This window comes from Protomyctophum parallelum, assembly GCF_964188405.1.
Source record: "Protomyctophum parallelum genome assembly, chromosome: 22".
NCBI classification, from domain to species: domain Eukaryota; kingdom Metazoa; phylum Chordata; class Actinopteri; order Myctophiformes; family Myctophidae; genus Protomyctophum; species Protomyctophum parallelum.
This window is the reverse complement of record NC_139714.1, coordinates 33,145,935-33,161,437: the sequence shown is the minus strand read 5'-3', so window position 1 is coordinate 33,161,437 and position 15,503 is coordinate 33,145,935. Positions and strand designations below refer to the sequence as shown.

The 15,503-nt window shown below is 36.8% G+C and overlaps 1 protein-coding gene and 1 long non-coding RNA gene across 3 annotated transcripts in view; one reads left to right on the top strand and one right to left on the bottom strand.

Annotated features, from left to right (window-relative positions):
* Positions 1–3,831: 3,831 nt before the first annotated feature.
* Positions 3,832–4,919, top strand: LOC310879702. Its single transcript, XR_014571032.1, has 4 exons — positions 3,832–4,020; positions 4,549–4,619; positions 4,725–4,756; positions 4,828–4,919. It is a non-coding gene; the product is annotated as an uncharacterized lncRNA (long non-coding RNA).
* LOC310879700 (leukotriene A-4 hydrolase-like) overlaps positions 4,765–15,503 on the bottom strand; it is a 35,856-nt gene continuing 25,117 nt past the window's right edge. For both annotated transcript variants that reach the window (XM_083794513.1, XM_083794514.1), the window contains 4 exons: positions 14,951–15,046; positions 13,515–13,597; positions 5,695–5,799; positions 4,765–5,017 (listed from right to left, as the gene is read on the bottom strand). In XM_083794513.1, the coding sequence (XP_083650639.1) occupies positions 4,879–5,017; positions 5,695–5,799; positions 13,515–13,597; positions 14,951–15,046 (423 nt within the window). In that variant the 3' untranslated portion in view covers positions 4,765–4,878. The remainder of the gene's footprint in view (positions 5,018–5,694; positions 5,800–13,514; positions 13,598–14,950; positions 15,047–15,503) is intronic.

Sequence of the window (15,503 nt, the reverse complement as noted above, 5' to 3'; positions counted from 1 at the left end):
CGGTAAATGGGTTAAGGTATTTAGTAGTTACTGAGCCTGGTATTTGATACTTTGTTGTCTATTTAGCTTCTCCTTTATCCTTATGTGTGCCTTCGTAATTGGGGTGGTTTCACTTAAAGGAGAATTCCACGCTAGAAGGCTTTCTTACCTTATTTGTGGTTGTTACGTCCCCACCAAAGAGGTCCAGGTGTTATTTGTAGTTGTTACGTCCCCACCAAAGAGGTCCAGGTGTTATTTGTAGTTGTTACGTCCCCACCAAAGAGGTCCAGGTGTTATTTGTAGTTGTTACGTCCCCACCAAAGAGGTCCAGGTGTTATTTGTAGTTGTTACGTCCCCACCAATCAATGATCTATATTCTTTTACCAGGTTAGTAGCATTGAGATCAATGATCTCAATTCTTTCACCAGGTTAGTAGCATTGAGATCAATGATCTCTTTTTACATAGGGTCCAAAAGCCACAGTATAGAAATCACAAAAGAGACGACATTAAAAGCATACAAATCATTACTTTAAAATGGTTTGAAGGCTATTTCCAAGTGATTCTTGATATTCCTGATAATCTGGCCATGAGGTCAATGTGTACTACTGTACTGTTTATTTGAGAAAATAAACTAAGGAGAGAATAATGTGTCTTAATAAATGTTGAGATCATTCAAAACCTCTGGATAATCAGGTGGAACAACTGTCGGCTTATATTATTATGAGAATTTATTTTCTGAACATTTTTTCTTTTTTTTAAAGCAATGAAAACATTTACATATTAAAGTAACAATTCTGCAGAATGTACCATTTCAAGTTTTCAAATGAAATAAAGTATTTTGAAAATAGCCAATCTACAAGCTCAGAATGCGTCGCGTCGCAAACTAACTAGTAAGGTTTTCAAAGTAACTAGTAAGGTTTTAAAATAATTGTAGTGGAGTAAAAGTACAATATTTGGATCCGAGATGTAGTAGAATAGAACTTAAGTAAAGACATTGGAAATACTCCACTGAGTACATTTAAATGTACGTAGTTACTTTACATGGGGACCCCCAGGGGTACCTGAGGGAGTTCCAGGGGGTTCCCAGCTAAATGATTTATTAGGAAGCAAATGGACCATTATGGGTCTGTAACTCAGTGTACCAATTTGTACACTCAGTTTAATTATAACATTGATTTTACAATATAAATTGGGGGTCCCAGATATAAATTACATTAAACGGGGGTCCGTAGACTAATTCATGTCAATCTGGGGGTCCGTAGACTAATGCATGTCAATCTGGGGGTCCTTGAGATGAAAAAGATTGGGATCCACTGCTGTCAAAGGTCATTGTGGCGCTCTTCCAAGCTGACTGGTGATTTCAGTAATATATTTGGTCACTAGATGGCAGTGTAAGACCAGTCAACATAATGCACCAAGTTCTCAGTCTGACAATTGATTTCAGTGATTTTGATCAAACTCGTGTTTATTAGAATGAGTCAAACTAATAATAGAATAAACGTTCAGAAACACCTTCTATAAAAGGTCTGGGATATTTCATCTGGTTGGCAGTACAGTATGTACAGTACAGTTTATTATAGTGATCCTAAGACCTGAACATCATAGTTTTGTGTTCATTGATTAGTAGAGCTCTCTTCTCTCCGTTTCACTGCTCATTATATTAAGACTTTATGGATGAGATCAAAGAGATCCAGTCATTATATTAAGACTTTATGGATGAGATCAAATAGATCCAGTCATTATATTAAGACTTTATGGATGAGATCAAAGAGATCCAGTCATTATATTAAGACTATGGATGAGATCAAAGAGATCCAGTCATTATATTAAGACTTTATGGATGAGATCAAAGAGATCCAGTCATTATATTAAGACTTTATGGATGAGATCAAAGAGATCCAGTCATTATATTAAGACTTTATGGATGAGATCAAAGAGATCCAGTCATTATATTAAGACTTTATGGATGAGATCAAAGAGATCCAGTCGTGATATTTGTTTTAGATTTTGATTGAGTTGTTTTTCTTTTTTAGTTCCTTTGTCATCCATGATTACATGATACTAACCTCAAAGTCCTTGAGCAAGGCACTAGCATCTGGATGACAACCTCTCCTGCAACATGTATCACAAACATAATTAAGCAGACAGATATACTATAACTATTAATTAGGGCCGGGACTTTAACGCGTTAATCGAGATTAATTAACTACAGAAAAATTTATCGCGATTAACTACAGATAAATTAATCGCACCTTTTTGTTTCCCCCATAATAAAGTTTTATTTGTTTTCACATGCCCAGCCATGTAAAGCACATTTGAGTATTCATATACACACTGAAGACACTTTATATTATAGGCACTTGCTGCCTATATATCACTGTTGGGATAAAACGCATTTTTCTATGAAGTTGTGTGCACTGGAAATAATAAAAAGTCCCCCCCCCATTCTGTGTTGCCTGGAGAACTGGAGGTCTGAAAAAAACAGTAACATTATGAAGTACATTTTTGTGTTGTCACTGAGATGTATTGTTTTTTCAGACCTCCAGTTCTAGGCAACACAGAATGGGGGGGGGGGGACTTTCTTATTATATCCACACAACAACTCTAAGGTATATTAATGACAGTAAAATGTTGAAAATGAGTGGAATCCCGTAGTCACTATTCAACTGGGATACCAAAAACATTTGAAAAAAGGTTTCTCACTGTTCTCGGGTTAAATATTGATATGCGATTAAAATGCGATTAATCGAGATTAATTAACTACAAAGCCTCTGATAAATTAGATTTTTTTTTAATCGAGTCCCAGCTCTACTATTAATATCTTACAATCAGGAGTGAGACTTCTTTTTCTAGTGACTTCTTTCTTTGTCGACTGAAACTCTGGTGAAAAATGTTCATCGACCACATTTTTTCCACGGACGAAAATGTAAAACTAAACTATGATGATTAAAACTATGACGAAATATATTGACAATTTCCTCAACGAATGAGTAATATTTGACAAAAAAAATCTAAATAAAGTATGAAAAAACGAAATAAAAACTAAGCTATGATTTATGATGAATAAAACTATTACTAAATATATTGACAATTTCCTCAAAGAAAATATAAATAAAAAATGAATAACACTTTTTCACACTTTTCTAGTTGGAAGTGTTTTTATTAATAGATTTGGGTCAAAGGTTATCAGCACCATAGTAATACAAAAGAGTCTATGCCCTGAAATGCATTCTTACATACACCATATGTCATTTCATCAGGGACGTGCACAAAAGGGCACTTTTGGACGAAAATAGCAGATCTATAAGCTCACAACACGTTGCACTGCATGCGTTGAGAGCTTGTAGATCAGCTATTTTCAGGTGCGCAACCCTGCACTCTTTAGCTAGTGGAGATGCAGGTGTGTAACGACATGGATTTATAAACAAACGCAAAATACTGTGTTCCAAGTTCAGGAGACTTTGGGGAAAAAAGAAATTCGCTGCCTTCCTTCCAGCATGGAAAGGAGAGGAGAGGCATTTCTTCCACCATGTAGTAAATGGTGTATTCGTGGTCTGGAGAGGGTTGTTTTACAGACGGGTAAAAGGGCAGTTGTTTTACAGACGGGTAAAAGGGCAGTTGTTTTACAGACGGGTAAAAGGGCAGTTGTTTTACAGACGGGTAAAAGGGCAGTTGTTTTACAGACGGGTAAAAGGGCAGTTGTTTTACAGACGGGTAAAAGGGCAGTTGTTTTACAGACGGGTAAAAGGGCAGTTGTTTTACAGACGGGTAAAAGGGCAGTTGTTTTACAGACGGGTAAAAGGGCAGTTGTTTTACAGACGGGTAAAAGGGCAGGGGCTGAAGCCCCCTTTGATGTCCTATGTGTGCACGGCCCTGCATATCACACACACACACACACACACACACTCAAACACACACAAAACATCCATTCTACATAATAAACGTTCCCTTGCAAAGCCAAGAAGGGTTAGTTAGACTGTAGAGAGGGTTGGTTAGGTTAGGTAGGAAGGGTTAGTTAGACTGTAGAGAGGGTTAGGTAGGTTAGGTAGGAAGGGTTAGTTAGACTGTAGAGAGAGGTAGGTAGGTTAGGTAGGAAGGGTTAGTTAGACTGTAGAGAGAGGTAGGTAGGTTAGGTAGGAAGGGTTAGTTAGACTGTAGAGAGGGGTAGGTAGGTTAGGTAGGAAGGGTTAGTTAGACTGTAGAGAGGGTTAGGTAGGTTAGGTAGGAAGGGTTAGTTAGACTGTAGAGAGAGTTAGGTAGGTTAGGTAGGAAGGGCTAGTTAGACTGTAGAGAGGGTTAGGTAGGTTAGGTAGGAAGGGTTAGTTAGACTGTAGAGAGGGTTAGGTAGGTTAGGTAGGAAGGGTTAGTTAGACTGTAGAGAGGGTTAGGTAGGTTAGGTAGGAAGGGTTAGTTAGACTGTAGAGAGGGGTAGGTAGGAAGGGTTAGTTAGACTGTAGAGAGGGGTAGGTAGGTTAGGTAGGAAGGGTTAGTTAGACTGTAGAGAGGGGTAGGTAGGTTAGGTAGGAAGGGCTAGTTAGACTGTAGAGAGGGTTAGGTAGGTTAGGTAGGAAGGGTTAGTTAGACTGTAGAGAGTGAGAAACGACTGCCGTTAATTAAGTGCCTTTTTGCCGACACACAGGTTTAATAGCATTAATACTGGTCAGAGGTGTAATCAATCAGCATTAATACTGGTCAGAGTACAGAGGTGTAATCAATCAGCATTAATACTGGTCAGAGTACAGAGGTGTAATCAATCAGCATTAATACTGGTCAGAGGTGTAATCAATCAGCATTAATACTGGTCAGAGTACAGAGGTGTAATCAATCAGCATTAACACTGGTCAGAGTACAGAGGTGTAATCAATCAGCATTAATACTGGTCAGAGTACGACGCTGGTCTAGGAAGCGGTGCTGGCGTTGGAATCCACCTTCAGGTCTTTGGCCACCAGGCCGGCGGTCACGTAGTGCATGGCCGCGCGGTGGGCCAGGAACACGCGCACGGCCTCCGCGCGGTACTTTTCAAAGTTATACACCTCTCTGTGGAAGAACAGACATGAAAGAGTTAAACACCTCTCTGTGGAAGAAGCGACATGAAAGAGTTAAACACCTCTCTGTGGAAAGAACAGACATGAAAGAGTTAAACACCTCTCTGTGGAAGAACAGACATGAAAGAGTTAAACACCTCTCTGTGGAAGAACCGACATGAAAGAGTTAAACACCTCTCTGTGGAAGAACCGACATGAAAGAGTTAAACACCTCTCTGTGGAAGAACCGACATGAAAGAGTTAAACACCTCTCTGTGGAAGAACCGACATGAAAGAGTTAAACACCTCTCTGTGGAAGGTGTCTCTGTATCGTTATATTGTCAGGGAGGTGTCTCTGTATCGTTTAAGACAGTCAGTCACTCATATATGATACAGTCTGTTTCTAGTGAAAATGTAACTAATTCAGTAGCAGTAACAATAGGGTTTTCTCTCAGTCAGTTGATTCTTCATATCCATATGAGTGAAACGGCCGGGATGACAGAGTTCTTATATGAGGCGGTCTAAAATCCCTCCTATTCGGATTACAATGCAAATAAAAAGTACATGAACCCGTAGATTTGCGCCCTCTACCGATATGGACGTCAGACTTCAGTGCTCTATTACTCTATGGACTCTATTACTAGAGTCTATGGACTAGACCACGGCAGATGTAGAATAATGGTAGTAAACCTGAAGAGAGGTCGCGTGAACTTCATCCTCCCCTGATCCGTCGCCATCTGCAGGGCCGTCGGAACCATATCCTCCCATTTGGACTTTACACACAGTCGGAGCCACCTAGTGGAGGGAGGCAGGAGTTACATTAAAATGACTTTACACACAGTCGGAGCCACCTAGTGGAGGGAGGCAGGAGTTACATTAAAATGACTTTACACACAGTCTGAGCCACCTAGTGGAGGGAGGCAGGAGTTACATTAAAATGACTTTACACACAGTCTGAGCCACCTAGTGGAGGGAGGCAGGAGTTACATTGGAACACACCGACAACAGAAGTGAGTTTGAACTCGCCAGTCGCCACAAACTGCCCCCAAAACAAGAACCAATTTCAAAAAGCCCGTTTGAAATGCATTAACACCATTTTACCAATGATGTTTTTCCTTATTTTACTGCTGCTGCTTTCTCTCTCCTTTTTAAATGTTCTTTTAATCGCCTTGCCTCATTTTAACGTGTGTCGTTTTGAAGAAATATGAGTTATGGAGAACAGTATTTAGCTCTAATGTGTGTCAGTTATAGACAACAGTATTTAGCTCTAATGTGTGTCAGTTATAGACAACAGTATTCAGCTCTAATGTGTGTCAGTTATAGACAACAGTATTTAGATCTAATGTGTGTCAGTTATAGACAACAGTATTTAGCTCTAATGTGTGTCAGTTATAGACAACAGTATTCAGCTCTAATGTGTGTCAGTTATAGACAACAGTATTTAGATCTAATGTGTGTCAGTTATAGACAACAGTATTTAGCTCTAATGTGTGTCAGTTATAGAACAGTATTTAGATCTAATGTGTGTCAGTTATAGACAACAGTATTTAGATCTAATGTGTGTCAGTTATAGACAACAGTATTTAGATCTAATGTGTGTCAGTTATAGACAACAGTATTTAGATCTAATGTGTGTCAGTTATAGACAACAGTATTTAGATCTAATGTGTGTCAGTTATAGAACAGTATTTAGCTCTAATGTGTGTCAGTTATAGAACAGTATTTAGCTCTAATGTGTGTCAGTTATAGACAACAGTATTTAGATCTAATGTGTGTCAGTTATAGAACAGTATTTAGCTCTAATGTGTGTCAGTTATAGACAACAGTATTTAGCTCTAATGTGTGTCAGTTATAGACAACAGTATTTAGATCTAATGTGTGTCAGTTATAGAACAGTATTTAGCTCTAATGTGTGTCAGTTATAGACAACAGTATTTAGCTCTAATGTGTGTCAGTTATAGACAACAGTATTTAGATCTAATGTGTGTCAGTTATAGAACAGTATTTAGCTCTAATGTGTGTCAGTTATAGACAACAGTATTTAGCTCTAATGTGTGTCAGTTATAGACAACAGTATTTAGATCTAATGTGTGTCAGTTATAGACAACAGTATTTAGCTCTAATGTGTGTCAGTTATAGAACAGTATTTAGCTCTAATGTGTGTCAGTTATAGAACAGTATTTAGCTCTAATGTGTGTCAGTTATAGACAACAGTATTTAGATCTAATGTGTGTCAGTTATAGAACAGTATTTAGCTCTAATGTGTGTCAGTTATAGACAACAGTATTTAGCTCTAATGTGTGTCAGTTATAGACAACAGTATTTAGATCTAATGTGTGTCAGTTATAGAACAGTATTTAGCTCTAATGTGTGTCAGTTATAGAACAGTATTTAGCTCTAATGTGTGTCAGTTATAGAACAGTATTTAGCTCTAATGTGTGTCAGTTATAGACAACAGTATTTAGATCTAATGTGTGTCAGTTATAGACAACAGTATTTAGATCTAATGTGTGTCAGTTATAGAACAGTATTTAGATCTAATGTGTGTCAGTTATAGACAACAGTATTTACCTCTAATGTGTGTCAGTTATAGACAACAGTATTTAGATCTAATGTGTGTCAGTTATAGAACAGTATTTAGATCTAATGTGTGTCAGTTATAGAACAGTATTTAGCTCTAATGTGTGTCAGTTATAGAACAGTATTTAGCTCTAATGTGTGTCAGTTATAGACAACAGTATTTAGCTCTAATGTGTGTCAGTTATAGAACAGTATTTAGCTCTAATGTGTGTCAGTTATAGACAACAGTATTTAGATCTAATGTGTGTCAGTTATAGACAACAGTATTTAGCTCTAATGTGTGTCAGTTATAGAACAGTATTTAGATCTAATGTGTGTCAGTTATAGACAACAGTATTTAGCTCTAATGTGTGTCAGTTATAGAACAGTATTTAGCTCTAATGTGTGTCAGTTATAGACAACAGTATTTAGATCTAATGTGTGTCAGTTATAGACAACAGTATTTAGCTCTAATGTGTGTCAGTTATAGAACAGTATTTAGCTCTAATGTGTGTCAGTTATAGACAACAGTATTCAGCTCTAATGTGTGTCAGTTATAGAACAGTATTTAGATCTAATGTGTGTCAGTTATAGAACAGTATTTAGATCTAATGTGTGTCAGTTATAGACAACAGTATTTAGCTCTAATGTGTGTCAGTTATAGAACAGTATTTAGATCTAATGTGTGTCAGTTATAGACAACAGTATTTAGCTCTAATGTGTGTCAGTTATAGAACAGTATTTAGCTCTAATGTGTGTCAGTTATAGACAACAGTATTCAGCTCTAATGTGTGTCAGTTATAGAACAGTATTTAGATCTAATGTGTGTCAGTTATAGAACAGTATTTAGATCTAATGTGTGTCAGTTATAGACAACAGTATTTAGCTCTAATGTGTGTCAGTTATAGAACAGTATTTAGATCTAATGTGTGTCAGTTATAGACAACAGTATTTAGCTCTAATGTGTGTCAGTTATAGAACAGTATTTAGCTCTAATGTGTGTCAGTTATAGACAACAGTATTTAGATCTAGTGTGTCAGTTATAGAACAGTATTTAGCTCTAATGTGTGTCAGTTATAGACAACAGTATTTAGCTCTAATGTGTGTCAGTTATAGACAACAGTATTCAGCTCTAATGTGTGTCAGTTATAGACAACAGTATTTAGCTCTAATGTGTGTCAGTTATAGACAACAGTATTTAGCTCTAATGTGTGTCAGTTATAGAACAGTATTTAGATCTAATGTGTGTCAGTTATAGACAACAGTATTTAGATCTAATGTGTGTCAGTTATAGAACAGTATTTAGATCTAATGTGTGTCAGTTATAGACAACAGTATTTAGCTCTAATGTGTGTCAGTTATAGACAACAGTATTTAGCTCTAATGTGTGTCAGTTATAGAACAGTATTTAGCTCTAATGTGTGTCAGTTATAGACAACAGTATTTAGCTCTAATGTGTGTCAGTTATAGACAACAGTATTTAGCTCTAATGTGTGTCAGTTATAGAACAGTATTTAGCTCTAATGTGTGTCAGTTATAGAACAGTATTTAGATCTAATGTGTGTCAGTTATAGACAACAGTATTTAGCTCTAATGTGTGTCAGTTATAGACAACAGTATTTAGCTCTAATGTGTGTCAGTTATAGACAACAGTATTTAGATCTAATGTGTGTCAGTTATAGAACAGTATTTAGATCTAATGTGTGTCAGTTATAGACAACAGTATTTACCTCTAATGTGTGTCAGTTATAGACAACAGTATTTAGCTCTAATGTGTGTCAGTTATAGAACAGTATTTAGCTCTAATGTGTGTCAGTTATAGAACAGTATTTAGATCTAATGTGTGTCAGTTATAGACAACAGTATTTAGCTCTAATGTGTGTCAGTTATAGACAACAGTATTTAGCTCTAATGTGTGTCAGTTATAGACAACAGTATTTAGATCTAATGTGTGTCAGTTAGAGAACAGTATTTAGCTCTAATGTGTGTCAGTTATAGAACAGTATTTAGCTCTAATGTGTGTCAGTTATAGAGAACAGTATTTAGCTCTAATGTGTGTCAATTATAGACAACAGTATTTAGCTCTAATGTGTGTCAGTTATAGACAACAGTATTTAGCTCTAATGTGTGTCAGTTATAGAACAGTATTTAGCTCTAATGTGTGTCAGTTATAGACAACAGTATTTAGATCTAATGTGTGTCAATTATAGACAACAGTATTTAGCTCTAATGTGTGTCAGTTATAGAACAGTATTTAGCTCTAATGTGTGTCAGTTATAGACAACAGTATTTAGATCTAATGTGTGTCAGTTATAGAACAGTATTTAGATCTAATGTGTGTCAGTTATAGACAACAGTATTTAGCTCTAATGTGTGTCAGTTATAGACAACAGTATTTAGCTCTAATGTGTGTCAGTTATAGAACAGTATTTAGCTCTAATGTGTGTCAGTTATAGAACAGTATTTAGATCTAATGTGTGTCAGTTATAGACAACAGTATTTAGCTCTAATGTGTGTCAGTTATAGACAACAGTATTTAGCTCTAATGTGTGTCAGTTATAGACAACAGTATTTAGCTCTAATGTGTGTCAGTTATAGAACAGTATTTAGATCTAATGTGTGTCAGTTATAGAACAGTATTTAGATCTAATGTGTGTCAGTTATAGACAACAGTATTTAGCTCTAATGTGTGTCAGTTATAGAACAGTATTTAGCTCTAATGTGTGTCAGTTATAGACAACAGTATTTAGATCTAATGTGTGTCAGTTATAGACAACAGTATTTAGCTCTAATGTGTGTCAGTTATAGAACAGTATTTAGCTCTAATGTGTGTCAGTTATAGACAACAGTATTTAGATCTAATGTGTGTCAGTTATAGACAACAGTATTTAGCTCTAATGTGTGTCAGTTATAGAACAGTATTTAGCTCTAATGTGTGTCAGTTATAGAACAGTATTTAGCTCTAATGTGTGTCAGTTATAGAACAGTATTTAGATCTAATGTGTGTCAATTATAGACAACAGTATTTAGCTCTAATGTGTGTCAGTTATAGACAACAGTATTTAGCTCTAATGTGTGTCAGTTATAGACAACAGTATTTAGCTCTAATGTGTGTCAGTTATAGAACAGTATTTAGCTCTAATGTGTGTCAGTTATAGAACAGTATTTAGCTCTAATGTGTGTCAGTTATAGAACAGTATTTAGCTCTAATGTGTGTCAGTTATAGAACAGTATTTAGCTCTAATGTGTGTCAGTTATAGAACAGTATTTAGATCTAATGTGTGTCAGTTATAGAACAGTATTTAGATCTAATGTGTGTCAGTTATAGAACAGTATTTAGCTCTAATGTGTGTCAGTTATAGAACAGTATTTAGATCTAATGTGTGTCAATTATAGACAACAGTATTTAGCTCTAATGTGTGTCAGTTATAGAACAGTATTTAGCTCTAATGTGTGTCAGTTATAGAACAGTATTTAGCTCTAATGTGTGTCAGTTATAGAACAGTATTTAGCTCTAATGTGTGTCAGTTATAGAACAGTATTTAGATCTAATGTGTGTCAGTTATAGAACAGTATTTAGATCTAATGTGTGTCAGTTATAGAACAGTATTCAGCTCTAATGTGTGTCAGTTATAGACAACAGTATTTAGATCTAATGTGTGTCAGTTATAGACAACAGTATTTAGATCTAATGTGTGTCAGTTATAGACAACAGTATTTAGCTCTAATGTGTGTCAGTTATAGACAACAGTATTTAGCTCTAATGTGTGTCAGTTATAGACAACAGTATTTAGCTCTAATGTGTGTCAGTTATAGAACAGTATTTAGCTCTAATGTGTGTCAGTTATAGAACAGTATTTAGCTCTAATGTGTGTCAGTTATAGAACAGTATTTAGCTCTAATGTGTGTCAGTTATAGAACAGTATTTAGCTCTAATGTGTGTCAGTTATAGAACAGTATTTAGATCTAATGTGTGTCAGTTATAGAACAGTATTTAGATCTAATGTGTGTCAGTTATAGAACAGTATTTAGCTCTAATGTGTGTCAGTTATAGAACAGTATTTAGATCTAATGTGTGTCAATTATAGACAACAGTATTTAGCTCTAATGTGTGTCAGTTATAGAACAGTATTTAGCTCTAATGTGTGTCAGTTATAGAACAGTATTTAGCTCTAATGTGTGTCAGTTATAGAACAGTATTTAGCTCTAATGTGTGTCAGTTATAGAACAGTATTTAGATCTAATGTGTGTCAGTTATAGAACAGTATTTAGATCTAATGTGTGTCAGTTATAGAACAGTATTCAGCTCTAATGTGTGTCAGTTATAGACAACAGTATTTAGATCTAATGTGTGTCAGTTATAGACAACAGTATTTAGATCTAATGTGTGTCAGTTATAGACAACAGTATTTAGCTCTAATGTGTGTCAGTTATAGACAACAGTATTTAGCTCTAATGTGTGTCAGTTAGAGAACAGTATTTAGCTCTAATGTGTGTCAGTTATAGAACAGTATTTAGATCTAATGTGTGTCAGTTATAGACAACAGTATTTAGCTCTAATGTGTGTCAGTTAGAGAACAGTATTTAGCTCTAATGTGTGTCAGTTATAGAACAGTATTTAGATCTAATGTGTGTCAGTTATAGAACAGTATTTAGCTCTAATGTGTGTCAGTTATAGACAACAGTATTTAGCTCTAATGTGTGTCAGTTATAGACAACAGTATTTAGATCTAATGTGTGTCAGTTATAGACAACAGTATTTAGCTCTAATGTGTGACAGTTATAGACAACAGTATTTAGCTCTAATGTGTGTCAGTTAGAGAACAGTATTTAGCTCTAATGTGTGTCAGTTAGAGAACAGTATTTAGCTCTAATGTGTGTCAGTTATAGAACAGTATTTAGATCTAATGTGTGTCAGTTAGAGAACAGTATTTAGCTCTAATGTGTGTCAGTTAGAGAACAGTATTTAGCTCTAATGTGTGTCAGTTATAGAACAGTATTTAGCTCTAATGTGTGTCAGTTATAGAACAGTATTTAGCTCTAATGTGTGTCAGTTATAGACAACAGTATTTAGCTCTAATGTGTGTCAGTTAGAGAACAGTATTTAGCTCTAATGTGTGTCAGTTATAGACAACAGTATTTAGATCTAATGTGTGTCAGTTATAGACAACAGTATTTAGCTCTAATGTGTGTCAGTTAGAGAACAGTATTTAGCTCTAATGTGTGTCAGTTAGAGAACAGTATTTAGCTCTAATGTGTGTCAGTTATAGAACAGTATTTAGATCTAATGTGTGTCAGTTAGAGAACAGTATTTAGCTCTAATGTGTGTCAGTTAGAGAACAGTATTTAGCTCTAATGTGTGTCAGTTATAGAACAGTATTTAGCTCTAATGTGTGTCAGTTATAGACAACAGTATTTAGATCTAATGTGTGTCAGTTATAGACAACAGTATTTAGATCTAATGTGTGTCAGTTAGAGAACAGTATTTAGCTCTAATGTGTGTCAGTTATAGAACAGTATTTAGCTCTAATGTGTGTCAGTTATAGACAACAGTATTTAGCTCTAATGTGTGTCAGTTAGAGAACAGTATTTAGCTCTAATGTGTGTCAGTTATAGACAACAGTATTTAGCTCTAATGTGTGTCAGTTATAGACAACAGTATTTAGCTCTAATGTGTGTCAGTTATAGACAACAGTATTCAGCTCTAATGTGTGTCAGTTATAGAACAGTATTTAGCTCTAATGTGTGTCAGTTATAGACAACAGTATTTAGCTCTAATGTGTGTCAGTTAGAGAACAGTATTTAGCTCTAATGTGTGTCAGTTATAGACAACAGTATTTAGCTCTAATGTGTGTCAGTTATAGACAACAGTATTTAGCTCTAATGTTTGTCATACTGTATGCAGAGTTATGGACGAGACAATAACACAGATGTTGAGGTTCTGTTCTCACCTGAAACGGATCTCTGCGTTCATGAAGGTGTTGAGGTTGTAAACCTCCTGCATCTTCTGCACGTGGCCGAGTGGGAGAGGCTCCTGGAGAGACGGCCAGAAATCAGGAGAAACCGACAGAATCAGGAGAAACAGCCAGAATCAGGTCGCTGGGAAGCTTAACACATTTAGACATTTGAAAGCTATGTTTCTATGTCTGTGGTTTTCAAGTCAAGGACCCTCAGAATTATATGCATGTGGCCAGCAACGCCCATCTGAAAATACGTTGTTCCAGGGACCACATACTGCAGGCACGTGAATAGCCGTTAGGGCGAGCAGGTTGCGTGAATCCCTAGACTCCTTCAAAACCGCTCAAAGGGGGCCCAGGCCGTAGCGTAACGGTCTGGGCACCGGACTGGTAATCCAGTCGCAGTGTGCCGCGGGTTCGACTCCCGGACCCGACACGGCCTTTACTGCATGTCATCCCCCCATCTCTCTCCCGTTTCCTGTCAGCCTACTGTCTGTCCCTTCAAAAAATCAATAAAAGGCGTAAGCCGCAAAAAAAATAAAAATAAAAACTGCTCAAAGGGCACCTACGGACGGCTGCAATTCGAAACTGGCCCCCGTAAAATCTGAATCCCCCCCCACCCCTGTTTCCCCTCATGTTCTTTTGCCTTTTTACCTCCTCTATGATGAATTCCTGTTCTTTGGCTTTATAGAAGTGTCTATTTGTACGTCACTAAATGTTTTGATGAATTGAACAAGGTGGACACTGTAAACAAGTGTAGTGCTTTATGGTGTCGTCCACAGTCTTTGTATTCTCCATATTCAGACCATGCCAGCAAGGTGATACCTAGGTGACACTTCCCACAGACAGCCCGTTCATCCAAACAGAAAAGTCCTCTCTAATTATATTAAACAACATCAAAATCACCAACATTGCAGCTGTAGGGAAAGCTTGAATTGTCCTCTTTCAATCTGTAAAGTGTTTGTTTACTAAAAATCCACCGTAGACATTTTCCTTCCCGTCAAGAAATTCCTTGCAGTTGATTTTTTTTCTAGTGTTAGAGTTTGGAAGCGCTCGTTGACTATCACTCAACAGCCCATGCGTACCACCTGTTTAGAATGTGCACATCATGCAGGACGCAGCAGGAGGTTGCTCTACTGATAACGAGCGCTTCCATACTCTGATACTTAAGAAATTCCTTGTAGATGATTATTTTCTGACAGGAAGGAGCTCATAAAATGTCTACGGTGGATTTTTAACACTTTACAGATTGAAAGAGGATAATTCAAGCTTTCCCGACAGCTGCAATGTTGGTGATTTTTACGTTGTTTAATACCTAGTATCACCTTGCGGGCAAGATGGCTGCGGTCTGAAAATGGAGAATTGAGTTGTGCTTGAAATGTACTGTAATTCTGCAAACTGTTAATAAATACTTATATCAATCAACTTACCTCTTGGAGGAGGAGGGACAGGAATTCAATGAGCTGGTGTGAAGAGAACGTCTTCAGGTCTGCTTCTTTGAAACCCCCAAGGTTTCCCTCTGTGGCCTGAGAGGAGAGGAGAGGAGTGCATTTAGAAGGGAGAGGAGAGGAGAGGAGATACTATTTAGGAGGACAAGGTTTAATACTATTTAAATTTTAATAGCCCACAGACCCCCATTTGAAAAGATATGCCAGAGACCCCCATAAGAGAAGATTTTAGCAGTGATTCTCAACCCGTTTAATTTCAAGGACCCCCAGTTTGACATGCATATTAGTCTACAGTACAGACCCACATTTAATGGCATTTCTATCTCTGGGACCCCCAATTTATATTGTAAAATCAATGTTATTTTAACTCTGAGAGTGTACAAATGGAACCAAATGGACCCGTTACGGTCTCAGAGTTAATACAGACCCATAAGGGTCCATTTGGTTCCCAACTATCATTTAGCTGGGGACCCCCTGGAACTCCCTCAAGGACCCCTGGGGGTCCCCGGACCCCACACAGCAGGCGATGTAACAA